The following is a 27,503-nucleotide window of genomic DNA, read 5'->3' on the forward strand; positions in this document are numbered from 1 at the left end:
GATTAAGCTTTCATTTAGCAGAGCAAAACAGAAGGAACTAACAGAACTAACCTTCTGCAGTGCCTCTGGACATACCACTACAAATAGTTATGGAATCTTTACAGCAGTCCTCAAGCACTTAAAAAAAGAAGACAGTCCTCTCTTCAGGCCATTTCTGAGCCTCCTTTGCACATAAACGAATGCATGCAGCTCCTAATGTTTCAGAAGAGAGCAAACTTGCCACCAGCTAAATGAATGCCAAGTGAACACTGTTCACCAAGCAGAGCAGTAAAACACCTGCTATAGGGCAGAGCATGCAAGCCAGGCACTTGAACAGTTAAAGTTTTAATGTCCCTAAACTCTGCAGTCGTCTAGCCATAGGCAACTGCCAGAAAAGCAGCAATGCTATCCATCATTTTCAGGAACAGTTCAGTTACCCAAAATTATCTTTGAATTCTATGCATCTGGAATATCCCCTACAAGCAGACATTATAAAGACAGCATTAACGATTAGGTTTCATACGAAGACAAGCCAAAGTACACCAACCATCGTGGGAGAGAGAGATTCATGAATCTGACCACTGAGAAAGCTGTAATTCATTTATAACAAAGATGAAGTAAAAGCAGCATTTATTAAAACACAATTAACTTGAGCTGGAAACTCTCTGTAAACTCCAGACTTGCTCCAAGTCACAGAAGATATTTATGCAGAGTTTGTGGTGCTCAGCCTTACCTACAGAATCTGCCTTTCAGTTGGCTGACAAACAGGAAAAGATGAATTACAGCTTTCAGACCAATTGTATCAACCAACTTAACAACCTTTTAGAACAACCTGTTGTGGATTATCCTGCCAAACACGTCCGTGTGACCAACTGTGATCATTCACAAATGCTAACATCCTTTTGCAGGGGTTCTCCATCCAACCAGAAGCCACACGCTGCTACAAGGGATCCGCAGAACCACCGCTTCCCAACTCAGCACTGCATGGATTTCACAGCAGCTGTGTGTGTGTAAAAGTAACTCTCACTTTAAAAAACAAATTCTCTTGTTGCGAGCACAGCTGAAACTCTGTAGAAACTGAACGCACAGGGAAACAGTCTTTGAAGGAGCTTTAGACTAAGCAGACACAGAAAAGAAGCAATAAAACAGTACAGCTGGGTCAGCTTGCAATCAGCAGAGAAGAGCACTATAACCAGAAATAGCATTACTCTTCTGCTTCTGAATAAAGAGCAGAAAAACAGGTCACGGCTTACAGTCAGCAGGCTGGCAGCAGCCTTTCTACAGATAAACGTACCCAAAAACGTAACAGCAAAGAGATAACACAAAGGTACATCAGTAATCTGTGGTGGTTGGTAACAGGCGTGCAGAACAGCAGAGCAGACTCACGAGAAGATTGTTGTGGCTAAACAGTGCAGTAAAATGTTACTTTTTCCTTAGCAAACACACTCCCAGTCTGGGATGACACCTCTCCAAGTAGGGAACAAAAAGCACTGTTGTTTTTTCCCCTCAATTTCAAACATGCAAAGTACTGGAAATGGAATGAGAACTAATATAAAATGCGTATCTTATAACCCAAATAAGAAACGGCTCTATTTCTAAAGGCAAAAAAGCCCAGAGGAAAAAAAAGAGCCTCATCCATTCATGTTATAGAAACCACCTGCAGCACAACCACAGCTGAGCACAGGAGTGTCAGTGGGGAGATGTGAGCAAAAGGGCCAGGAAGGAAACCTCAGAGTGGGGAAAACGTGCCCCATTCCAACACAGTTGCCTGCAATGAAAATCATTTTCCAAACTTCCCTATGATTTCTAATGCCTGCATCAGAATCATCACAACCCAATGGACGACCTCAGCCTCCAGCATCACGAAGCAGCACCAGGTTTCTGTAGGCAGAACCAAAGCACACAGCAGTGGTGCAGAAGTGATTTTCAATGTCTATTTCTGTTTTTTCTTGCTTCACCCATTAGCCTGACAATGTTGCCACTCTGAGAGCTGGTACTGAAGCTTTCATATATCCGTATTTTTTACAAATAATATCTTTTTGAAAGAAACTGGGAGCAGATTTCCTCTCTCATACCCCACCCTTTAATATGGAACAAAGAGATCGAGCTGAAGATATGCAAAAATGTACAGTTCCACAGAAGGGGAAAAAATTCCGTTTGGAAAAACATTTGGATTCCAAAGTGTGCTCCTGACGTTTGGAAACGTATCAGTTAAATAACAGCTGCTGCCAAGGGAGGCAGATGGAAGCCTGGCTCAGTGCTGTCTCACCAGCCTTGCTGATCCCTCGCTGCATGTACGGCTTCTCATCCCTCTGCCTCCAGCTCCAGCTCCTTCCCACCTCGTGCAAAGCAAAACCAGCGCTCTCCAAAAACCACCATAGTTTCCCTCTCTGCTAACATACTGTTTTTCCAGACATAACTAAGACCAGTGGGCTTTGCAGCCTTTAAAACCAGTACTACTGGTGCCTTAATCCGGTGTGAACAGGTATGTAAGTTACTTTCAGTCACAACATGGACATTAAACATCTGCCCTTTCCATAAGAAGAAAATTTACCGCCAGCAATCAGTGCTTGATGAGGTGCTCTCCTCCTTTTCAGTGTATCCTTGGAACAAAACACTCCAAATTACAGCAGTGCTTTCAATGGAGAGTGCTCCTAACGCTGAGTTTTTCAACTCTAAGCATCTCCAGACACCGACATGAAAACCACATTCTCAGACCTGCAGCACAAAGCAATACATAAGACTTTTCTGCCCCCTTCTGTTCATTAGGTTGGATAGACGACTTAAAACACACAGCATGCAATGTGTGCTTCCAGGAGCCGTTGTACTGCTTCAGATACACTGAAATTCCAGAACTGCACTGAAATAAAATCTTAAAAATCATTTTCACTCATTTTACAACAGTCGCTCCCTGGTATTAAAAGCAGGAATTCTTTTCAAACGTTTCTTTGGAAAAAGGAGAAGCACAACCCATCCAAACGTGTTTGCTCTGAACCAAATCTCTATGGGTGTGCTCTCCACCCTTCTTTCCTAAATGCAAAAGCTGGCTGTGCTCGTCGAACCACAGATGGAGGTGAAAGTTCTGCTTTCCCCATAACTTATACAATATCACCTTATGGGATTTGGCAAACGCATCACTCAACCTACATTTTAATGCTTCTATAATTGGCTTTAAATGGCTTTTTTAATACACTAATTGCACTAGTAAATGTTCCCCCTAATCCAGCCACGGAACTCAAAGCTGTTCTGATCCCCACCTATGCCTCCCTTTTTCATTAGCAGATACCCTTACAGCTCAAGGACGTCCATCCCTAAAACGTCCCAGCACAAGGCACAAGCTCTGTGTGTGCTCAGCACTCATTCCTTAGCCTGCAGCTGAGAACAGTGACATATTGCAGGCTTCATCCAACTGCATTCATCTTCTTGTGCTGTAAATTTCAGATTCACTCAAGTGAGATGCAGAACAAAGTTGCTGTATGTTAGCTAAGAGGGAACAAGTCTCCACTCACACGTGGTTCGAAACAAGTACAAATTATGTCATGTTTCACAGCTCTCAATTTAAAAGGCTCTGGGTTGATCACAGGCAAAGATTAGCAAAAGGAAGCTTATGGCACCACAGCACAGTGAATAGGCAAAAACTAAGACCTGTGATGCCTCTGCAAGACTGAGACAGGAAGAAAGTTTAGCACTTCAGACTTGACTGTAAGTGTATACTGCTGAAAATCTTTGCTACCACTTTATTTCTTTTAAGAATTCAAAATTATAGCTTTAGATTTTTTTTTTAAAGCATGTTTTAACTGCTGATTTTCTTTTTAAATCCATTTATTTTGCACCTATTTCTCAGGCAAAAGTCATCGGCCATGCTTGCTAAGCTATCATCCAAATCACTGTGCTGTTACAAAGGATATTTCATCCGAAATCAATAAGTTAAAAACATATGGGCTGGGAAGACAAATCAACACAGTTCAAATCTTGGTCAGCTCAGAACGTTCTATAGGTTAAGTTCCATCCATACACACGACTCCAAAAAACAGATGAAACGTTAGTATCAAATTGTTGTTTTAATCCTACAACTGACCTCACGCTCTCAACCTAAATGCTATCTGAAAGTTATATATTGGTCCTGAATTTATCAAATCCCACCAACAAATTCCTACATGTTTGGCTCCTCGATATCTTAATGCAACAATAATGGAATGTGAAACTCCAACGAGAACACTGCTGCACAAACCTCAGCAATCCAAGGCACCGCTTCTCCTCAGTCCCACGTGAATTTTAACTCCCAGTGGTGGAGAGATTAAATACAAAACGGACACAAATCAATGATACATGGAATTTGGAGCACTTGTGGAAGGTCTGTAACAAAAACTCCAGACAGGCAGAGCCTACAGGACAAGATTCATGTCTTAATATCTAAATCTCCAGCACAAGCGTCCAAAACAAGAGTTATGACTGCTTGCAGCACGGCTGCTGTAGATCTTGCCGGATACAGCGAACTGCAATAGAAATCAGAGTCAGGAGAGTTCCTCAACTATTTTTAATATAAGGATGTGTCAGTCCCAAGCATAATGAATCACAGAGGTTTGCTGAAGTTACAGAGTGTACCAGCAACTGAAACGTGCGTGTCGGTGCATTTGAAGGATGTCAGTCGGAATGATTACCGCTGAGGAGCGGATTCACTTGAAAGAAGTTGAGGCTGATGAGTTCTTCTGACGGACCAGGAGATTGTGGAAAGGGTTACAGTGTGTTTTTCAGGGAATCAGACGTTAAATACTTTGTTCACAGTGCAGCCAAAAGCCAACGCTATGCAGCTCAGGACCGGGGGGCTGCTGTCTCATTGCAGAACTGCAGTCTTTGCTTAAATTCAGTTCCCGACATTGAACTGCAATCGTAAGAGAAAGTAATTTTCACAAACAAACACACCTACTACACCTCAGCAAGTTATTTGGGGATGTAATCTGTTAATTTATGCATTTCAAGCCACAACAATTCCTCCAGGCTACCACACAGCTGAACGCTTGCCGGGGTTGTAAGGAGCAGGTGGCTAATTTCCTTCCTTAAAGAAAACCACAGAGCTCACACCTCACACTTGAAACCTAACGACTGTGTATGCCTGCATACTCAAAAACGGCTGTGTAAGAAACTCACCCCTCTGTTATGTCTTTGCTGGGAGGGATTTAAGGAAAAGGAGAGGTAGAATTGAAAGCAGAAGCCAAAAAAAAAAAAAGGCATGAAGGTAACAGCATCTCAGGGCAAAGAACGCAATTACAAAGCCCTGGCTCCTCGAGTGAAACTTCAGCTTTGTCTCAAACGGTTTGTTTTTCTGTTGTTGATTTTGTGTTTTTTCAAAATGCCAGCATTATTTTGCTTATTATTTAATTACTATTATTATTGACTGTGCCCCCTGATGGAGGATGTACCTGAAATGGTACAGATTTGCCATCTTCCTTCCCATGCACAACGCCTGCGGGTTGGACGGGTGCACAAAGAGCTGTTCAACACAAGGGCAGCACGGCCCCCCTCAGTTCTTCATGACACAATCCCATTAATTACAAACAGAACTCCTACTGGCTGAAGCTGCAGGTATGACACTCCACCTGCTAATTTAAAACAAGTTTGTTTGCACACAACGCCGCTGATCGACAACAGAAAATAAGGGGGAATGTTGGTTAGCTGATTGATAGCGCAGGGTCCGGTCCCAAACCATGACAGACGCTCATCTGTGCTTTTCTCAGCCACTCCCAGACTTCAAGGGCTGCACTGAGAGCTCCGTTGGAAAGAGGCCCCACCATCAGACATCCCAATGGATAAACACACAGCGTTTGCTTATAAAAAGTGACAAGAATTTCTGAAAAGCTCCAAATATTTCCCAAAGATTCTCCAAATACGTTCTGGTCACCACCCCAAACAATGCAATGTCTTTTAAGACTTCTTTTTTTTTTTTTTTTTTTTTTTTTCCTCCTTGAATCTGGCTTACTTTTACATATTTTCCAACACAAAGGGCTGTTGAGTTGCCTTCAGGGCTGAATGTGGAACCGGAGAAATATTTTTCCAGGCGTAAGTTCAGTGTGTGAGATCAGGCTCACAGCAGGCAGAATAACGTACCTGTAACTTGAAAAATAAACCTTATGCCATATGTCTTTCATGATACTGTACCCCTCAATATCTGCTTTGTTTCAAACTGGGGCAACCTGAAAAAATTCCACCTGCAAATGAAACACCTTCAGACTTCTCAGAAGGAATGGTCAAGCTCTCACCTCTGGTTCCAGATATTCACTACCCCAAAGGTTTACAGTGCTGATCTACTTTATCAATGAATCATAAAAGGAAAGAAAAAACAGCCTGAAATTAAACTCAGAGAGTAGCCTAACGAATGATGTCTTTTCAGCCAGAGGGTGGTGAGGCACTGGCACAGGTTGTCCAAGGAGGCTGTGGATGCCCCATCCCTGCAGGCATTCAAGGCCAGGCTGGATGTGGCTCTGGGCAGCCTGGGCTGCTGGTTGGTGACCTGCACACAGCAGGGGGTTGGAGCTGGATGAGCACTGTGGTGCTTTACAACCCAGGCCATTCTATGATTCTATGTGGAAAAGAGGTTAACTACATTCCCCAGAGCCTCAGCAGCCACTATATAATGATAAGAACTGAAGAATTACAATTCTTTTTGAAAGCCTGGATTAGTATTGTTGGATACTTCGTTAAAATCAATAACAATCCTTATGATAAAGAGGCAACAAAAATGAAAAAGCCATTGGACTCCTGATAACATGAAATTAGGTTGGCTCAGGGAGTTGTAATTCATAGAAATACATACAAAAAACTCCAGGTATTTGGTTTTTACACCAATACCTTCATTAATCTGAGTGGTCACAAACATATTAATGACCTACACCTACAAAAATACAGAAATTCTTACACTCTATCTGGTACACAACTGCATCAAGCCTTCTGTTTTGCACAGAAAAATCTTCCTATACCTCAAGACCAAAAAAAATCCAACAACAACAAAAAAAGACAAGAACAGTGTCCTTGAACCAGCTGACCAAACCACCAGAAGGGAATGGCAGCCAGGACAGCCACAGGCAGCTTGAGTTGGTCAACATCCATCCCCTGAGCAGGTCTTGCTCAAGGACACCATGCCAGGCCCTTACTGCACAGAACTCTGCAGTTGCGTTGAACTCTCCCATTAAAGGCAGAAATACATGAAATTCCATCTCCACCTTTGGTGATCAGTACATCCCCAACTCTATTTTAACTTCACTGTGACAAATGTTCAAAGGAAAGATCCGAAGAGAAGAGAAACCCTACTTATAAATGAATTCCCATATTTCATCAGAAATGTTTTTACAACTGTGAAGAAAATACCAATTTTAAATGCAAATCCTGTCCAAAATCAATACATTTCAAAAACCATTATCCTTGATTTAACAGCAATAAAAAAATTACATCCTTGAGAACACAGCAGAATTGCACAACGTAACATTGGCAGAAAGCATCCAGAAAAACAAATGAGGGAGAGAGTTCTGTGAAACCAAAACAAATTCCTGTCTTATCTAAAGCAATCAACCTGAACCATTTATACTTGGGCTTACTCACTCGGAGGAATGATTAATGGAAAGATGCTAACCAAAATAACGCCGTTTCTGGACTGAAACCTTTCAAGATGAAAGATTTCCTTTAAAACACGGGTAGAAGATTTCAGCTGTGCTGTCACACCATACGTTCATCAACTTATAAATCTCAGGGCTGGGCACACGCTGCGTTTCAGACTTATCATGTGGGGCTGCCACTGTGACGGCCGTCAGGCACCGCACCAGCTCTGCTAGCCAAGAAGCTTTCAGCAGCTACCGGGATTTTCAAACAGCGTGGTACCTCATAAAGAAAAGTAATTAGGTATTTCTAATGGCCATATTGGCAGGAAACGTTGCAGACAGAGGAGGAGACGTAATCACTTCGTGGAGGGGAAAGCAGGACCGTGCTAATGCTGCACAGAGCTGGACACGGCTCCCAGCACCAGGACGATGCCACGACCAGCTCACGGCGTTACGCTGCTGCTGCTCTTGGCTCTTCTTCTCAAAGCCCAACACGGCTCTGTGTGATCCAGCACTCCTTGCCCTCCATTCTTTTAGTTTTGAAACTCTGACCGCCTTATTTCCAAATACAGATGAAGAACCTGTGCTTGTATTTAGTCAGCTCTACCAGCAGCTGGTTGCCAAGCCATGGGCAACTACGCTTTTGTTAGAGTGGTCACCCAGGCAGGAAACATTCATTTCTTATGGTGACAAGCTTATATTCCACCTTGTCTCATAAAGGCATGAACTGCAGGATATCATAATAAACCGTGATTATGAGCTTGATAGTTTAGGTTAAAGAATGTATCTCAATTATTAAAATATCAATAATAAAAGTTAATAAAATACAGCAGTGAGCAAGTAATGGCATAATAGAAAAAGGCTAATGTTGGTGGTTTGTGTTTGCTTATCTCAGATGGATGCCCCTCACGACAAGAAGAAAGGAATTAATGTTTTCTGTGCAGCTCTAAAGCAGTGCACTCAGAACACTGCACTGAGCATAACTTACACAGTGTTTTTCAAGTATGAAGTTCAGAATGGGTGATGAAAAAGATCAGAAAGTGGAAAATCTGACTGACAAAAGACAATTTACATTCGTGTACTTTGATTACAGTGGCATTATGAGAACGTTGTTGATGGATGTTACACAGTTACAATAGAAAATAAACAGTAATTTCTTAGAGAAGTATCAAGTTTTTCCTAGGAATAAAATTATCAGTGATGGAAAAGTTGTTACACAAAAAGTCTCTTCATCATCATATTTCTCTGGCTGGAAAAATATCCATGGTTACATGATAGGCACATCAATGTTTAAGATACTTGGAACCACATTAGGCAACTCATGAAGGTGCTCCAGGTCAAACCTGCCCCTTCATCAAGGTGGATTTGATTATTCAACAGATTCTCCATCTCAGATTTCTACCTCCAAAACAAATACAGACACTGTTCTACTGACTGTCTTTTTAGAAAACAAGCACATGAAACAAACTCCACTGTATTTCTGGCAGATGAAAATGTGAAGTAATCAGAACGATGAACTCATTAACTCAAAGCAACCAGATAAATAAATAAAAGCAAATCTTCAAAACCATCTAAAACAGCCAATGTGACTTTTGGATGGATGAATCTGTCTTGTTCAAGCCAAAATGAAACGTGGAAACTGTTGCAAACTGTCCATGGCTCAGCGTGATGGGATTAGTGTTACTCTAACTAGAGGTAACATCACGACATCGGTACAAAAGTTGCCTTTGAGAAATTCATTCCACACTCAAAAGCAGCACGCTGAGATCCTGACAGCCATATGGAAAACCATCGAGCTGGATGCCAGAGAAATGGATCTAGGTTATTTTTACAACATTATTATTTTCTTACCATCGTACTTTATTGCAGGTCTGTGTAGCGCCAAGAGGAGAACCTGCCACCATGGGGACCTGGATGGGGCTGTGCTGTTTGTTCATGACAAGATCCAACTTCTCTTCCAGTGATTTACAGGTAGCCTCTAGAGCCAGCAACTTTGCCTCAATGCTATCCAGTCGCAGGCATATTGTCTGATTAATGGAACACAGGAATGACTAGAAAGGGGAGAAAGCAAGAGAAACTGCTTTTAAAAACTTACACATTTATCTTCAAGCAACACACACATAGAGAAGCTCAGATAAGTGCGACTGGAAAACGACTCTAAAGTAACTAGCAGTGTGCCTAGTGACTAAACTCAGCCACGGACAAAACTGATGACATCCAGGAGCATTTCAGCATTCTCAGACTCATCCAGATCCTTATTTAGATGCCAAAAGCATTCAAGCCAAATACATTTGCACCTAAGCACTTTGTTAGTATGATTTCATACACCACACAGTCATTTAAAATAACGTGCCAGTGCCTTTCATTCGAAGTATTTAAAAACAAAAGGATTATAAACATCTGAAAGCATCCTTCTGGATAAAGTTAAGATTTCTTTTCCTGTCCAAACAGATAAATTCACATGATTACAGTGGAAATTATTTCAACACAAATCACTTCAGAGATGACAAACACCGCTCACTTTGGTTTTCTCCTGAACAGCAAGTCAGGAAAAGCAAATAAGTAAAATCTGTTTTCCTAAGCAATTTGATTTAAAAGAAAGCATACTCCACTTGGTTTCCCTTGGGGAAATACAGGCTACTGAAGGGTAACACGTGCTTGTCTGCAAACAGCAACCACGCCATCTTGTGGCCCATAGCTGCAATTCACACAGCCCATCGGCTGCTCTAAACACACAGCTCCACTGTTCTATGAGTTTCTGTACCGAATCACATAGCACTGAACAAACACGGCAGCAAAATACAACTCATTCACTTAAGCACCAAGACAAAAACACGACTAAATTACACCGGTAAGGGCAGCACAGAACAGCAGGGGTTGGAGGGACATCAAAGATCACCCAGCTCCAACCCCTTGCCATGGGCAGGGATGCCCAAGAGGAGGACAGGCACCAGGTCAGCATGGCAAGCTCTGTGAGCACAGAGAAGGCTGGGCTAACTGAACCTGAACCAAATACAGTTCAACTCTCAGGAGAATACTGATAGCTGAAGAAATAATTTTAAACACGCTGCATGTTGTAACGATGATGAAAATATTCATCTTAGATACATATTACCTATATGTGTATACAACCATATCTGGGCACTGTCATACACTATATCAAGTTTATCCTCTGGGTCAAGTTCACTTCATCAAAATGATGTCTGGGTCACTGGAATTAACTCTGCTTATATTTTATTTTGCACATAACCTTTTAGCTATTGATTTCACACCCAGAGATTTACCAGTTCTCTAGATTTTAAAACTTCTGCAGATAAATGAATGTACATTGCAAGAAGGATACAATTCCAGCCTTACACAGAAACATACATATAATGGGTTCGTTTCCCCCAGGAAAGGTTACTTAATTGGTTGTTTGAATAAGAACAGAAAAAGATTTGATGGTAACCTTAATAGAGGGATCCTGGCAGTTGATTTCTATGCGCTGACGTTTCAGAGTAGGCTCTACATCATCGTCTGTCACTTCATGATTCGCCAACACAACTGCAAAGAAAAATATGCCATGGCACATTCCACAAGAGACAAGAGTTACAAATGCATTAAGTGGACAAATCAAAGAATATAAAAGGAGTCTGGTTAACATACTGTAATTTTTTTTTCAAACTTATTTGCGTTAAATTATGACAACAGCTTACTACTTCTCACGAAATTATTATCCAGATCTAAGACAATTTCAGCCCCACTGAGGGTGTAAAGCTTGGGTGTTACCTTGGATATTGTTTCTTTTTTAATTAGGAACTCACCATGAGGAAGCAGAGTTGCCACATCAGCTGTTCTGCTTCGACAGATCCACTGGCTTCTGAAACCCCAACACTCTACAAAACCGTAAGCAGTGCTAATGAAGTTCTAACAAACACAGGATTTCCCCCACTCTATGCAGGGTAGCAATAGATAGTTTTTCCCCAAAACACATTAACAAAATGCTGCAGGCTTTCCCAAATCAATAGTTGGCTATGCAGACCGTGTGCTGTGGGTGATAATCCTGCCCAGCAGGTTCCCAGCCAGGTTGGGGCAGGCAGCCCTCAGCTGCTCCTCCAACTCTTGGGAAACATTTCTAAACAAACTTTTTCCTTCTGCATCAGAAGAGGTGTTTTTGATAAGAGATTGTGTTTTCTGTAACTGTGGCTACTGTTCTAGAAAACATTTCTATCCAACACTGAAATCCATTTCTACCAACACTTACTCACCTATGCGTGAGTAATAATCTGATCCAAAGGGTATTAAAGATGCATAAAGCAAGCTGTTCAAATTCAGCTGCTAGTCTTAATAAGCACTTCAGATGTCTAAAAGGAAAAGCTCAGGAGTGATTTCCACCTTGTCAGTGGGTAATACTGTACCTGGGTTGTCTGGAGTCAGGTCTTCAACGGCAATCTGAACAACATCTGCCAGATCCTGTTCTGACATCATTCAGAACCAGGCTGCACTTTGCAGTCAAACACCACTGCAGGCCCCCAAACAAGCAGTTTTACGAGACATGCAATCCTGAAAAACAGCAGCAAGAGGAGCATTAATCCCTGATATATAACAATTCAGCACTCACTTTTTCTCATGGCCATGAAAGAAAACTGCTCATACAATGGCACAAACTGCCATGCTAATTGGAAACCTCACCAAAGAGACAGCAGCTGCACTGTGGGCATCACCTCCATAAGTAACCTTTCTACAGTAGGAGCAGGACCACGCTGCAAGCCTTTCTTGCTGAGTCTTTCTACATATTCCCAACGGATAAAGAGGTGGGTTAGCATCAGTGATTTGGCGGCCCATGGGTCTAAAACACAAGAGAAAATGTCTTCTTTCCAATGTATTGACATCTTCTACTTTAAAGGCTTGTAAGAGTACACAAATCTATCTGTAAATTCTGAGGTTTTAATTTGCAAACTATCACTTGGCTCTTGGAAGCACTCAGACCCAACCCTTGATGCTACAATAGCACACAAATCTGCACAGATCCATACACACACAGGCTCCTACCCCGTACAGACTGTAACAGGCCTCCAAATTCAACGAGGACTGGGAGCTCTCTTGCTGCTAATTGCAAATTAGCTTGTTTGCCCAAGGAGGCTGTGGATGCCCCATCCCTGCAGGCATTCAAGGCCAGGCTGGATGTGGCTCTGGGCAGCCTGGGCTGCTGGTTGGTGACCTGCACACAGCAGGGGGTTGGAGCTGGATGAGCACTGTGCTCCTTTGCAACCCAGGCCAGTCTGTGATTCTGTGATTCTATGATTGAAACAAAAGTTCCATTTTTTTTTTGGCTGTTGAATCTGTTTTTTCTACAGTCTGATTCCAATGAAGCTATTTTCAGAATATTTCCTGATTTCTCAGCCCTGTTCCCTTCGAGCCCTCCATCAACGTTATTTATTAGGGTTTTAAGAGAAACTTTTTAGCCTCTAAAACTGAATTACAATCACTGGAATCGGCCGTATCTGTTCCTTCCCACAGCCATAAAAGGACAGGCATAAAACACAAAGAGATCGGTCAACATTATTTTTTTTTTTTCCCCCATTTCCCAACCTGAAGCAGAAAACACAAGTAAAATAATTTGAGGTTTACCAGTGGAAACGGTAATTCATCCCTTCACATTGACTCTGAACCAGCTCCAGCTCTGCATAAAAATTTCCCTCTTCCATTGGAACACAAGAAAGCCATTAAAGCCCGCAGGTGGAGCATGGGGCGCTGGGAGAGCATCGGAGCTTGGGAAGGATTGGGGGCCCGGCGCAATGTCAGCACCCATCTCCACACTGGGACTCCCCACATCTCAGAACTGTTTACTCAAAATATCAGTGTTGCCAACGTTGAGTCATTTACAATTCTGATGGTGGTGAAAAACGGGCTGGGATTGCGCGGCCGTGGCTGCGCGCCCGAGAAAGCTGGCAATGTCCTAGAGAGTGTGGGTGCCATTTGGCAAATGAGATTTGCCATTTCTGAGAAACCCTGGCCCGCAGCCAGTCCTAACATCATAAAGCAGCTGTGCTCCAGTTACTGGCCATAATGTCACACGCTGCAGTACTGAGAACCCGGCCCTCGAGTTGAAGCGCTAAAAATGGACCGACTGCAACAAAACCCAACTTTGAGAACTTCAGCCATTTACACAACGTTGGATTTCGCTGATGCTTTGTGTTGCATTCTAACCACAAACACATCAGTAACTCGTAAATCATTCCAAAGCATTTCTATTCTTTGCAAGCCATTCTAAGACGTACTTAGCTCTCCAAAACTCATCGTGAAATGACTGAGATGAATTAAACACAAACACAGGGTAATTTCACGCTTCTGACCTCTGTTCTGCATCTCCCCTGGGTCACAGCCCAAAGCACTCAACCTCAGATCAGAAAATTAGCCCTGAAAGATTCTGCTAGTCCTTAAACAACAGCACGGCTACAAAGTCCTGATGGGGAAAACAGCCATTACACACACACAGCAATGTTTCTTCGTAACATCAATATTTATTTCCATTTAAACACATTGTATTACAGTTTCAAGGAATCCCACACTGCTGCTGGGCAGTTGGCCAGCATCAGGCCAGAACCCATTCTTGGATTCTCTGTGGGTGGAACAGAACATAGCTGTGCTGTGGGCGCACTCAGCGAGCTGCAGAGTGGAGCAGGGCGCTGATGGAAGCAGTGCCTGAGCGAGCTGCACTGCCTACTGCAGCCATAGCAGCTTCCACAACTGGGAATAACTCTTCCCCATTCCACATTTCAACTTACAGTTGAAAACTCCCACAGCAGGCTAAAGAACCTTATGACCAACGCTTGACTTCAGAATCAAGGACGAATGAACGATGAATGTGATACTGTTAAATTACCACCTTTGAAAAGCCTCGGCTTACAAACTCAGAACAGTTTCCTCAATCCATTTTCCACGTATTTTACTTGGTGAAGTATTCACCACCATTTCTGGAAGCCAAATATTTCCTCTAACATTAGCCAGATGTCCCCAGCCCTCCCTACTTACCCCTTCTGGCTGCAGGCTTTGCCCCCACCGACTTTAAATGAAGTGCACACATTAAGAACCTGATGATGAAACATTACCTGGAGCAAATGTGAAGTGATAAGAGAAAAAGAGAAAAGTGATAAGGCAAAAAGCTTGGGATAAGCCTCGATAGGGAAGGAAACATGCCTGCTTTGCTTCCCCCCAGCAGCATGCAGGTTGAGTCCTATAGGGCCAGTGCAGTGCTACCTGGGGGGGGCATGGGGACATTGCATCCCTGTGAGCACTCTTATCCCCCACTGATACACCTGATACTCTAGATTTAAAGCAGCCTTTGTTTAATTAAGTAAATTATTATTTGTAAGCAACTAAATCCAATTCGGGTCAGTTGAATTCTAAATTACCTTACCTGCACATGGGTTTAATTTAATTAATCCATTTTATAACATTAATGCAGAGTAATTCCCCTGAGCAGTCGCTTGTAAACAAACCCATTTACTGAAATATCTGATGGCTTTACAGAATCACAGGGCATCATTCCAAAGATTATTATCCATATAATCCATTATATTCCATATAACCAAACACACCCAGTGACTTGTTAACATGGGAGAACATGTGCTGAACATCGATCTTCTCTCCTGCTAATTAGCGAGGGCAAACACTGCATTTCTCAAAAAGCACCGATGTTCTCCAAAGCTTTATTCTGCTCACAGCATGCACTTGGACTTCTCTTATTTGAGCAGATCATTACAGATCACCCCCTCGCTGGCACTTCTTAGCACTGTTAAAGGCACAGAATCATTCAGGTTGGAAAAGCCCACTACGACCATCCAGTCCCGTCACCACCATGCCCACAACGCTGATCAAACAATTCCGTCATCCTTCATTCTGCACCATGGCCAACACTGACTACCAGCTGTGCAAAACAAGGCTGAGGAATGCCATTCCATTTCCGAGCGTTGTTCCTCTTCGTTTCACTCATCCTTTCAATCAAGGACACCGTTTTGGTTGTGTTCCTCTAAGCACAACCCCTGCTGCCAAGCAGTCCATCTTCAGTAGCCTAACACCCATCACAAAGGGACAACGATCCTTTATCTTGCCAAGAGCTACAACATGCAACAGAGGCAGCTGAATGGCACAACACATTTTGCACATGCAGTAAGGGCAGTAATCCTCTGTGTGCACAGATTGGTTCACAAGTGAGATGAGCTTATCGGGCAGAGAGGGACTAGAGAATGCAGATCCACCCTCATGCAAGTTATGTAGAAGCATGAAAGAGGCCCTCCGGGCAAAAAACACAGCTTTTCACATGAGATCCTCATGAAGAACAACCAACAAACCCAAGTTATAATCTGGCACAGCCACCAGCGTGCTGCATCCTAAAGGAAACAACCCCCAGGAGCAGTCCTGTGCAGAGAGATGGGAAACACCTAGTTGGATACATGAAGTTACCATGGAACTGGGAGGTTCAGAACACCAATGCTTTTTTAGTCTTGCTTTGAGGCTTGCAACAATTTCATGACACCAAAGCCTGCCTTTTCCCTAAGTTAAGGTCATTTCAGTTGGAATGGAGCCTTCCTACACCAACAAGCCACATTATTGCTTATGTTCTTATGCTGAAGCATGCAAAGAAGCTAGAATAGCAGCGGTGCAATAGAACATAGAGTTTGATGCTCTAAAGCTGCAGTCCCTCAATATACCAAGTCAAAAGTTACTTTCAAAACTAAAAATTGAAAAAAAAAAAAAAATCATATTTTGCACCTTCTCATCACTATTTAAAACTAAAAAGAAAAAATGGACTCTGATCTTCTCCAGGTTCTGTTTAGTTTCTATTGTTCTCAACTCAAATTAAAAGGGATGCAGAAGCATCGTGTTCCACATGAATTTCATGGTAAAATTACACGTGTTGCAGCTTAACTATTTTAAAAGTTGGTGTAATATATGGACATCTTTGGTTCAGCCAGGGATCAGAAGGACACTGTAGTGCTTGGGTGTCTTTTGGTAACTCCAATCTCCCACCTTTGGCCACAGCCCTAACACAGCATACAACAACCTCGGGCAGGAACAGAGCTGTGTGCACCAACCCAACCCCAGCATGAGGAACCACAGCACTGAGCGTGGCCATGCACATCAACCACAAGCTCCCCATTCACCTTGCACAAACATGGTACAATTTGTACAGCTGAAAACCAGCAAGAACCAAGCAAGAACTGCTCAGCTAGCAAATGCAGCACGCAGAACCTGATGCAGCCATGGTGTTTTGTTGCTTTCATCCACTAGATGGAGAATATTGGTAGCACCTCCACAAGAAACACAAGCAGTTGAAGAACAGACTTCTTGAACTCGTTTCCCATTACGTACACAGAGGGCTCTCAAGGAACCCTTACCCACAGCTGGAGGGGCACTGAGGTGGGTTCCCCACACGGCCTTTAAATGCAGTGACTGTACCACCACCTGAAACAGCAGCATTGCCCCACTGGCATCCTTCTGCATTACTTCACACTGACTCTGGGAATTCCAAACAGCCCCCTAAAGAGACCAGAATTATTTGGAGCAGATCTGAGTTCTTCACAAGAAGCACAGCGCTGCCAGAAGTGCATTTCATGTGACCCAGCACATCAAGATGGGTGCAGCCTCGGACCTTTCTGCAACAGAAACTGCCCCTGAAAAGTCAGCCCAAGGTTTGCAGGCATACAGGCACAGCCTTTGCAGACGGGTCTCCCCTGCAGCAGAGGGATGTGATTCTATGATTGCGACTCTGTGACGTGCATTCTCCCCTCACGAGGGACATTTCTCCCAACACAGATGTGCAGATGAAGCAAGGCTTATCACCAGAGCTCTGGCCATGAACTTCTCTCCAGTGCCAGGAACTGGCAATGAAACTCCATTCTGGAGGTTCCCAATGCCCAGGACTAGAAGGAGTATGCTCCAAAGTTGCAGCAAACAGCAACTGCAGCGATAGCCCACAGGTCTATACATACTTACAGTAACAGTCAAATGGTAAAACTAACAGCATAAAAAACATGGAAACCCAGCTTTAGAATACACATATGCAAAGCAATCCAATAAAGAAACTAAAATAATTACTACCTGATGAGCAAAAGGTCACAGAAAGGCATAGGTGGACTTCTAACGAGGAAATAGAAACAAACATGAGATGGGACCCATTTGGATCTCTTCTTTTAGTGTCATTTAAGTATGAAAAAACCATTGCCATGCTCCAGCCAGAACCTTACAGTGTTGTTACTTAGAAACGGCAAGGAGCTTATGAAGAAATATTTCAACACATGGCAATTTAATATTCAAATCCCCTTTGGAAAGTGGGAAATAAACAGCATAACAACATGGTGGCAACCAAAAATAACAGCTGTAAAAAAGCTGTCAGATGCTGCCAAGAGAGGAGGGGGTGAAGAAAAGCTCTGAATGACAACAGTTGCTCCAACTGAACAAAGGAGAGCTTCCCAGGAGCGACCACCTACAGTGTGATCTATATCCATGCAGAGGGTTTGTATGTGTTCCTAAGGCAACTCCAGCAACCTCTGCAATAGTCAGGAAGCACCGCCGAAGCTTCCTTCCTGCTTCATACCTTCATTCTATTCTACTGTGCAAAGGATTTTCAATAATACCTGTCAACTTGCGTTACTTAAAACCATTTCCCTCTTACAAGACCACTTACAGAGTCAAGATCAAAAAATGGGAAATGGATTTTAAGGAAAGCACAGTTTTTAAGCACAGTTCTCAGTTTATGTCCCCAAACACCCAGTTTTCCCATTCCATTCTCCAGTTGCTTCAGTATCACAAAGTGACTTTGCATCATAAATAAATAATTCCCTGTACTCAAGAGAACAGCTGACTGAAGAGTATCTCAGCGTATCAGTCTTTCAGTGACCACTGGAATAATGAGGTTTATTTAATTCAGTGCAGTTATTTGCATTATTCACAAGAAATCTTGGAGGATATTCTTTGCTCTGAATAGAAGACACTACTGAAACCATAGCAGTAAGCAGGTGTCTCAAACCAGAAAAGACCTGGCAGCCAGCTTCTAGTTTAACAACATCCACGTTGTTTGAGCAGAAAGAATCAGAACATCTCGCTGCTCAGATGAAACAAGAGCCCTGCATGAGGCAAAGCACACCTGCACTCCAGCCATGCACAACTAGTGAGAAACACCCATGTTGGGCTAACACTGCCCTGCTCGATGGAAATCCCTTTGGTGAAACCCAAAAAGAAGCCATGTCCCATGCTGTTCTGTCAACAGACAGCACTGTTGGGAAGCCACTTCCATCTGCTAAGCTGTTCCACGTGCTGGGCTGCTGCTGTGCTCATGCCAAGGCACCAGGTGTACAGCACAGGGCTGCGCCGTGGAGCACACATACTGAGCCAGAATGTATCTTCCATCATGAGAACTCACCAGGTTATAGCCAGCTTCTCTGGAGAGACAGGAAATAAACGGAGAGGCAGGCTGAGGGAACAAGTGTCATATTTGAACCTGGCCTCATTCCTTAATATCATCAGATCGCCTGTTTAGTGCAGCCTTTTCAATGCCACAAGGATTCAGACTGGAAGTGCTAGAAAGCTTCGCTTTCCCTTTGCAAACTGACTTGGCTACAGCATTTATAGGCTTTGCCTTGAAGGCTGCTCAGTCCCAACACTGCAGGGCCAGCAGGCAGCTCATCTGTGCTCTGCAATGCACACAACCAAGATCTCACTTCAGCCTGTAAATACCTGACATCTGGCTGAGGTTCAAAGGAGACCTGTGCAAATGCTTCATTCCTTCGTGCTTGGCTTACCTCAAACAGGAAGTTTACAGCAAAAGGGAAGAACACAACTTTGTATTTTTCCAACCATGTGCTCATCTCCTATATATTGGAAAAAAAACTGATCCAGGAAAAAAAACAAAAGCAACCAACCATGCTGCTACAGGTGCCTACTATCAAAAAGCACAGCAGCCAACATCAGATCTATGGCAAAACAAGCCACCTGCTTGCTCAGTAGTCTCACAGATTTACCACCTGCAAATACCTAAAAAGCATCCAAGCTCCTGAAACAGACCTCAGTGCTGCTGTAAAACCCAGAGATAATGTTTGTGAATTCTTACCAAAAAAAATATATTAAAATCTGAAGAGCATCACCAGAAGAAAAACACAGATCCTGCGCTCTTCTGAAATACCTCACAGTACAGTCTGAACCTGTTTTGCCATCATCCCTCCCTCCTCCAGAAAAGAAGTGATTCCAGCTCAAGCTTGCAAGAGTATATCTAGGTATGAGGGTAGAGTTGATACATGTAGCAGGCACAGCTGTGTTTGTAAGGAGTGCTTTTCTTCACAGTTCCTATGAATCCACACCACAGGGCGGAAGATGGGCATTCTGTCTTCATCCTAAGATATGGATTAATCTGAATGTAATGTATGCTTCCCTCGAGCAGTCAGGGCTTCCCCCTTCCAGTCATGCTTTTACAAACAGGAAATGAGATGAAAGAATTTTGTCCAACAGATATCATCATAAATTACTTTATTTAAGGTCCCAAACGCAAAGGATTTTATCCAGTTCACCTCTGTGTGTACGTTTGCACATAACATGCAGTCTAACAAGTGGGAGACAAAACTAAGCACTTGACAGCACCTTTTTCAAGAGCTACAACTGCAAGGAAATAAGTGTTTTAGGCAAACTTTTAAGGCATTTTAATTTATTTTTATTTTTACTTGAAGCAGCACCACTTAACATTTAATGAATATGTTTAAAAATAAAATAAAACAAAATTACTTCAATAACTAAAGACCAAGTTTCAAACTCAAGCAAATCAGACCTGTGGAAGGAAAGCGTTTGAAGTTCAGTACTCTCAGACATCCTGTTGTTTGAGTTGTTTGGCACACACTGCCTCCTCTACAAAAATGAAATGCCCCTTCCCTTCCTTTTAAAATGACTGTAATCAAAGTGCCTTTAATTTACTTCCTAAGGAGGAAATCTCAAATCAAGCCATTCTTCAGTGAAAGATACGAAGGCATTCAAATTCTGAAAACATAAAGATGTATTCTTCCTGCACAAACAGTGCTTTAAAGGTCAGTGAAAAGCTGAAGATAAAAACCAGAGATGAGGTAAAATGCTTGAAACGTGAGCCTGGGACTGCAATGATCCCACAACAGAGCACTGCTCTGCCAGGTGGGGGTAAAACTGTAAGCAGCCCTTGCAGGAGGTACACAGAATCACAAAGCTCAACTTCCTTCACCTCATCTGTGTAGAACAGCAGAAAAAGCGTCGGTGGTGCTGTGCTACAACCAGAAAGGGCAGGGAACAAGCCTTAATGACACACATTCAGCAGAACAGCTGATGGAATCCTGTCTGCTACCAACAGTGACAGTCTGCACTGTGCTACCTCTGATATGCCCGAATACTCATTCTAAAGAGCCATACAGCTTTAAACCTGTTCCATATTCACACAGCCGTAGCTGGATAATTAAGTCATTAAAGCCAGTTTCTGTTACAGCGTAACAGATGATAAATTAAAAACAAAGAAAAATAGTTGCAAAATATTTTCATCCTCTCGAGCAGATGGACTGCTAACGCTTCCAAAATCCCAACACCATCTTTCACTCTCTTAAATAAAAAGTCTTCCTCCCTAGCACGTAGTACTGAAAACTGAACTACTGCCAAGGAGCACTGAATGCACAGAGTCCAGTTTCAGCACGGCGTATTTGTTATTCTGGTCAGTTCCCACAGACAGCCATTCACAGGTGCACAAACTCTCCCCACCCACATCAAGCCATTGTTTCAGGAGGCACCGCTGTGATATGAAAACAAGCAGGGGTGGTTTAGCCGTACGTTAAGATCTTGGGTGAGCAGCCAAAACCCTACAGACAAATGGTATGTTTGCTCCTTGACATCAGTCAATAGGGTGCTATACCCAAGGTAACCTAACACGGAAGGAAAACAAGTAAAAAACAAAAAAAAAACCCAAAGGATTGTTTTACAATGAATGCTCCAAGCTACTACTTTACAAGATGTTACAAGCTGCTCCAATGGAAGCAATCCAGGCTGGATGTGGCTCTGGGCAGCCTGGGCTGCTGGTTGGTGACCCTGCACATAGCGGGGGTTGGAACTGGATAAACATTGTGGTGCTTTGCAACCCAGGCCATTCTAGGATAAGCAATCCCTCTGCTGCTATACCCCCTCCCAACTTGTTTCCCTGGGATTTTTTTTTTTTTTGTCCCCAGAGAGCTCTAAAAATAAACCTATAAATAAACCATACCCACAGCTTTTATAAGCACGGCCTTCAGCGCAGTGCATAACTTCCCACAGCCCAAGGATTGCAGGACTCCTTAAAACACTCCCGTGGTTGTTGTCTGTTGTTTGTTTGTTTTACATTACAGATAAGGACGAAGGGAAGAAAACACATGAAGAAGGGTGTGCCACCCACCCCCAAACTGAGCAGCAGACCGGGTGCAGATGTGGAAAAGCTTTACTGTGCACAGTAACGCAGCCACAGGGGGTTCCGCTGCAGCCCCCTCAGCGTCAATTTGTCGCGATAGGGAAGGAGGAGGGGGGAGGGGCTGCGACAGCTCGGCCATACACCCATCCATCCCACGACCTTACGAAAGGGAAACGGGGAAGGCCGCTGCCGAGCGGAGGGGCCGCACACGCGGAGCCCCCCGGCCCGGAGCGAGGCGTCGCAGGGCGGGCAGAGCGCACGGCCCAGCTCCGGAGCCCCGCGGCCGCAGGAGGCGGTGGAGGAGGAGGCGAGGCCCCGGCCGCCCCCCCTCGCTCGCTCTCTCGCTCCCCGCCTGCGAGCCCGCGGCCCCCCCGCCTCACGCCCCTCCCCGGAGCCGCCGCCTCGCGGCCCGGCTGCTCTGCCTGCGCTGTGAGGAACGGGAACGCTGAGAGAAGCGGGGCTCTACGCCCGGCCTGAGGCCCCCCGGGAGCTCGGCCCCAGCCGTCCGGCCGCGGGGCGCCGCGGTTACCGTGTGCGGTGCCGAATTCTCGTGGTGTTTGTCGGGCGGCTGCGATAATGGCGTCCTTCCTCGCGAGAGATCTCCGTCTCCTCAGCGCGCACGCGCCACCGCGCTGCGCCCGCTCGGCCCCCGCCCGCCTCGAGCGCCCGCGCAGGCGCACAGAAGACTCGGCCTCGCAACCGCCCTTCGCGGCCGCGCCGCTGGGAGAGACTATAACTCCCAGAGGGCAGCGCGCCCGCGCTTGGGCGCCGCCCCCGTCGAGCAGGCCGGGACCTGTAGTACGACCGGCTGGAGCGGTGCACTCTGGGAGTTGCAGTCCGCGCACGGCACCGCCGGGGCGCGCGTAGGCGCACACACCTATGTGATGTCCTCATCTCAACCTCATGTCACTGCTGTTCTGTGACACCACCCGGCCCTGTCACTGCTCTGAGCTCCGTGAGGGGATTCCGGCCCTATCTCAGGGCTGTTCCAAATGGCAATGTCACGTCTCCTTTTTTTGTATCGCTTTTCTGAGCGAAGTAGCTGTGAGTGAGCACATTAAAGGCATCTCAGCGCAGTCACACTCTGCCTTCCTCTACTCCCTCCTATTAAATCCCTGATTAAACAGATCCTGAGCACACGTGTCACTGAAATGGGATGATCTGAATGTGAGCTGTCGCATTAAGGAGAAAAATGTCACCCTGCACAGAGAGCAAGTGGAAATGAACTAAAATAGCACTCCGGAGCGATTCCTCTGTTGCCTCCTCCCTGCTCCCGATGTGAGCGCAGAATGGAGGAAGAGTGCAAGCTCTTAAAGAAGAAAAGATCATTATGTTGTCACCAGATGCCATTTCTCAGCCCCAGCACAGCCGGCACTGGCTTTCATGCTTCAAACAAGAAGCTTAAATCTACTCTGCATTGTCACAGTATGTGATTGAATGCATTCTGATACACCAGACTTATGACCAGATGGTTTGGAGTCACTGCTGTAGCTGCTGGGTCAAAGTGCTGCTCTCAGGCCCCATAAACTCATGGTGTTCCATGTTGAGGTGCCTTCTGCATGACTTGTGTATCTGTGTGAACATAAATGGTCCAAGCCACAACAGCTCCAGTTTCCTAAAGTGTTTCAGACCCCAGGGAAGCAGCAGTTCCTCCTGCTCAGCTGTCTGGGAGCTATGGGGAGAATCGGAACAGAACCCATTTGTTTCGCCTTTCAAACAGAGAAATTTATGTTGATGAGGCATATGCACTGTACCTTTCTTTGGAAGTGATAGTACTCACTTCTTAAACCACCGCTTCCAGTGTTAAAGAGTCATTAGAAGCCTGGAAATTAACAATTGGTACTTACAAAAAGCCTTGCTTCTGCTTCCAGATTTGCAAATGCTCAGCTGAATCCATGGATTTATTTAGTGTGTTCTTTTCTTTCACAAGCAGATTAGGAAGTTCAGAGGTTAAACTACTTATAAACTGACTTTTCACATAGGATTATTTCATGCTTTGCTGCACAGAGTTGCCCTGTACCAGACTTGGCAAACTCAAGCAACCATTCTGCCCCTGCTAGAAAAACAATGGTAAAAATAAATACCAGTATGCAGTATGCAGTACCTGCTGTGCAGAGCTGCCAGTAAAATCCTTTGCTATCAAAACGTAAATCCATCCTAACAGCCCTCCTGTTTTCTCATCAGTGCATTCCCTCCCAGAGATTATTAACTCAGGTTCTGCTGAGGAGGTGAGATCCCGCTCCCCTCTGCAAGGCCAGCAAATCACTTTTCAGCTAAAACAACGCATCCACATATTATTCACCTGCAGCCATCAAAGTAACAGAGGAAATTAAGGCAGGATCCAGCTAATGTCTACATCTTTGATCAGAAATAGCAACACAATAAAAGTAATACAGCAACTTGGCACCTTCTCAGTGCTTAAATCAGGACCAATTTTGGTGCTTAGTCTTTATTTTGCTTCACAAAATCCCCTCAGCTTTATGAGCTTTCAAAAATGTGCTCACCTGAATGCAATGATGTATTGAAATGCAGCGTGTATCCTCTAAGCAAATGAGGGCTTTACTTTACCACGAGGTAAGAGACTGCTCATAAGCCAGCACCAGGAAGAAGCAGATGCGCCGTTCTATCCCATGTTTAACCCACTGTAACTTGTTTGAGTGCCTTTGTCAAATCAGCTCCTGTTCCAGGCACCCCCTCTTCCCATAAAAATGAATAAGAACATCGTATTTTTTGCCTGGGGATCTGAAAGAACTGTATGGAGCTGAGGAGCAAATCATCATTCTTATTTTTTAATTTTATAGAAGGAAATACCTCTTGCTGCCCTGCTGGCTTATTCTCCCAAATGGAATAAACTAGATATTTCCTCATTGTTTTAATTCCTCACCTTTTCATCCTTATTTTTCAGACTTTCTCTTCCACTTTATGTGTATGCTAAGTTTTTCTCCATCTCATTATGAAAAATCATTTGGTTCCAGGAAATATCTGGCTTATTTTACCTTCTTATCAGCATTCACTTGCTTTTGTTTCCCAAGGAAGCTGCTGCTTTTAGACGTGTTTTGTGTAGATCAAAAACAGATTGGTATCTCGTTCATTGGTTTCTTTTTCTTTTCATTAGAAGAAAAACCTTACCATAGGGTCAGAGGTAAAAAATTAACACACTGTGCACACAATTTTGCAGCTGCATAAGCAGTAGGAAAACAAAGGTTGCCAAACAAAGCATTTGTTTAAACAAGTGACTGGCATTCATAATTACGTTCAGTGCTGAGCATGAGCGTGGAAACAGAGGCGAGAAGAGCACAGATGTGATCGGGGCAGAGATGTAACCCCAGAGCGTTTGAAATTGGAACTGGGTTATATGCTGTGCTATTAAACAAAAAAGTACTTGAAAATCTCCTGTTTATTAAGTCTCTGAGTTGCTTTATTCATTTTCTCTATGTTGATTCTCATCACTGGAGAGGAACAGATATGTCCTTGTGAGCACAGCATGCCCTCTCCTGTGACACGGTGGTACTTCAGGTGCTTTGAATTAATATACAGGAATTTGTATAAATAACATTTTTTAAAACCAATTAATACTAATGGCATTTGTAGACCTGCTGCAGTGTTTCTCCTTATTGATAGGAAACCCCTCTGCTGTTGAAGCTTGTAATCAGCCTTTCTCTTCCAACCACACGCTTCTCATCACTGATTTTTAGAAAGCATGTCTATTTTCAGTTCTTTCTTTGATTGGATATTTATTTTTTACAAAACCCAGGTTGGGATTGGGAGGCCTTTACTCCTGAGCCTACTTCAGCTAGCTCTGTGACTCTGGGCAAGACACTGACTTTTCCTGTTTTCTGATCTCACTTCTGTTCTAAGTACACCACACTTGCTGAAGATATTCCCAATTTTCATGAACGAGGAATGAAGAAAAGACCTTGAATGCCCAAAGCAGAGAGAAAAACAGTGTTGCACATTTGGTCACAGTTCACGGTCTCCTAAGGACATCTGTGCTAAGAGGAGTAATTAGGTGATCTCAGTGCTCTCTTCCTTATTTACATACTGCTCCATTTCCACGTATGCATCATGGAAAAAATAACAGGAATCTATTCCCTTTGTTAGAAATATGTAATTCTAAAATACTCTATTAGAACTTTGCCCTTCAGTGACCTTCCCAGCTGTGCCTGCTGCCCTTTTACCTGCTACACAGCTGACAGCTTTGCCCAGTATTTGCTAGCTTGCTAGCTTTGCTGCAGCCTGTATTTATTTGGTCAGCTACATTATCATCACCAGTCTTTTTTTACTCCACTGGCATTATCAAAACGTTAAAGGGAAGCTCAGCATACATGATGTTGTTAGAAGATTTTTATCCTTTCCTTTAGACTGCAGGTTGCCTGAGAATCCTGTTTGTTTACTCTGTAGTCCTCAGCTCCATACAGTTCTTTCAGATCCCCAGGCAATGTTTCACAGCATCACTGTACCATTAACGTTATTATTCGAAGCCAGATGTGTCCGCCTCCTATTCCTGGACCTGAATTTGTGTTAAAGTCTTTGCCACGTAACCCCACTTTCTCAGCTGTGAGAGGTAAAACAAATGATGTGACTATTCCCTGCCACTCAGCACCTGCCAGGGCACACCTGGAATACTCTGCCAATTTGGAGTCCCACCATGCAAGAAAGAGAAAAACCAGAGGTTGTTACAGCAGGCTGGAAAGATCAGCCACATTAACAGCAGTTATGGCCAATTGTGGATGTGGAGGAAAAGCTTTCCTTAGGCTGAAGTAATGCGTGTGCCAATCCACAAAGAAATGACTGTTAAAGCCAACAGAGTAACGATCCACTGCTGTGTGAATGCTACCTAGATGATATTTTTGGGTGCTCTGTTGAGGTTTCCCACAGACACCTCAGCAGCAATGCCAGTCTAAGTAACTTCCATTTGTTCTATACTGTCAGCTGTAATAAAACAATAACTAGCTGAGGAAAATGTTAATTATGTGATTGCTTTAATTATACCTTCCTAGCTATGGTAAAATTGTCAGACTATTTCTTCTCTGAATTGTTGGGCTTGGCTTGCTGGTGTTGTAATTAAGCTAACATAGCATAGGAACACCTTTGCAAGCATAATGCCAGGAGAAACATGAAGCACTATAGGTGAAATAGCAGAGTGGGAAATGAAGGTTTTGTTTCCTTTATCTTCCCCGAAGTCTGAATTCCAAATGGTGCAGAGACAGCATGCTGGATGAAAAGATAAATTTATCAATATTTCTCCTTTTGGCAGTGCAAAAAAACAGGAATGGAAAGACTGAAACTCTAGCAGAACATCCTATGTGTGTTTTCTTTCACAACGTTCGTGTTCTCACTCACCTCTGATGATGCTCTGTCCTGTTCAGGTTCTGTACTTCAGCCAGAAGCACCACATTTGTCCCCACTGGCTTAGCCTCCATACTTACAATCCTAAAAGCAACAAGTTTTTGCTCCTGATAGCTGTGAATTGAGCATGGGACTTCACAGAAATAGCTGTAAATCAGAATGTTCAG

The 27,503-nt window shown here is 43.7% G+C and overlaps 1 protein-coding gene across 6 annotated transcripts in view; it reads right to left on the reverse strand.

Annotated features, from left to right (window-relative positions):
- The window catches only part of LOC122187967 (BTG3 associated nuclear protein), a 127,126-nt gene extending 104,510 nt beyond the window's left edge, over positions 1-22,616 (reverse strand). For 4 of the 6 annotated variants that reach the window (XM_042885889.1, XM_042885886.1, XM_042885887.1 and 1 more), the window contains exons 1-5: positions 22,517-22,616; positions 11,966-12,110; positions 11,372-11,443; positions 11,017-11,111; positions 9,420-9,619 (exon numbers count right to left, since the gene is read on the reverse strand). In XM_042885889.1, the coding sequence (XP_042741823.1) occupies positions 9,420-9,619; positions 11,017-11,111; positions 11,372-11,443; positions 11,966-12,035 (437 nt within the window). In that variant the 5' untranslated portion in view covers positions 12,036-12,110; positions 22,517-22,616. The remainder of the gene's footprint in view (positions 1-9,419; positions 9,620-11,016; positions 11,112-11,371; positions 11,444-11,965; positions 12,111-22,516) is intronic. The other 2 variants (XM_042885891.1, XM_042885888.1) reach the window with 1 other exon arrangement.
- Between the last annotated feature and the right edge of the window lie 4,887 nt (positions 22,617-27,503).

This window comes from Lagopus leucura, unplaced genomic scaffold (assembly GCF_019238085.1).
Source record: "Lagopus leucura isolate 7727_CA_CO unplaced genomic scaffold, USGS_WTPT01 Super-Scaffold_100053, whole genome shotgun sequence".
Lineage (NCBI taxonomy): Eukaryota > Metazoa > Chordata > Aves > Galliformes > Phasianidae > Lagopus > Lagopus leucura.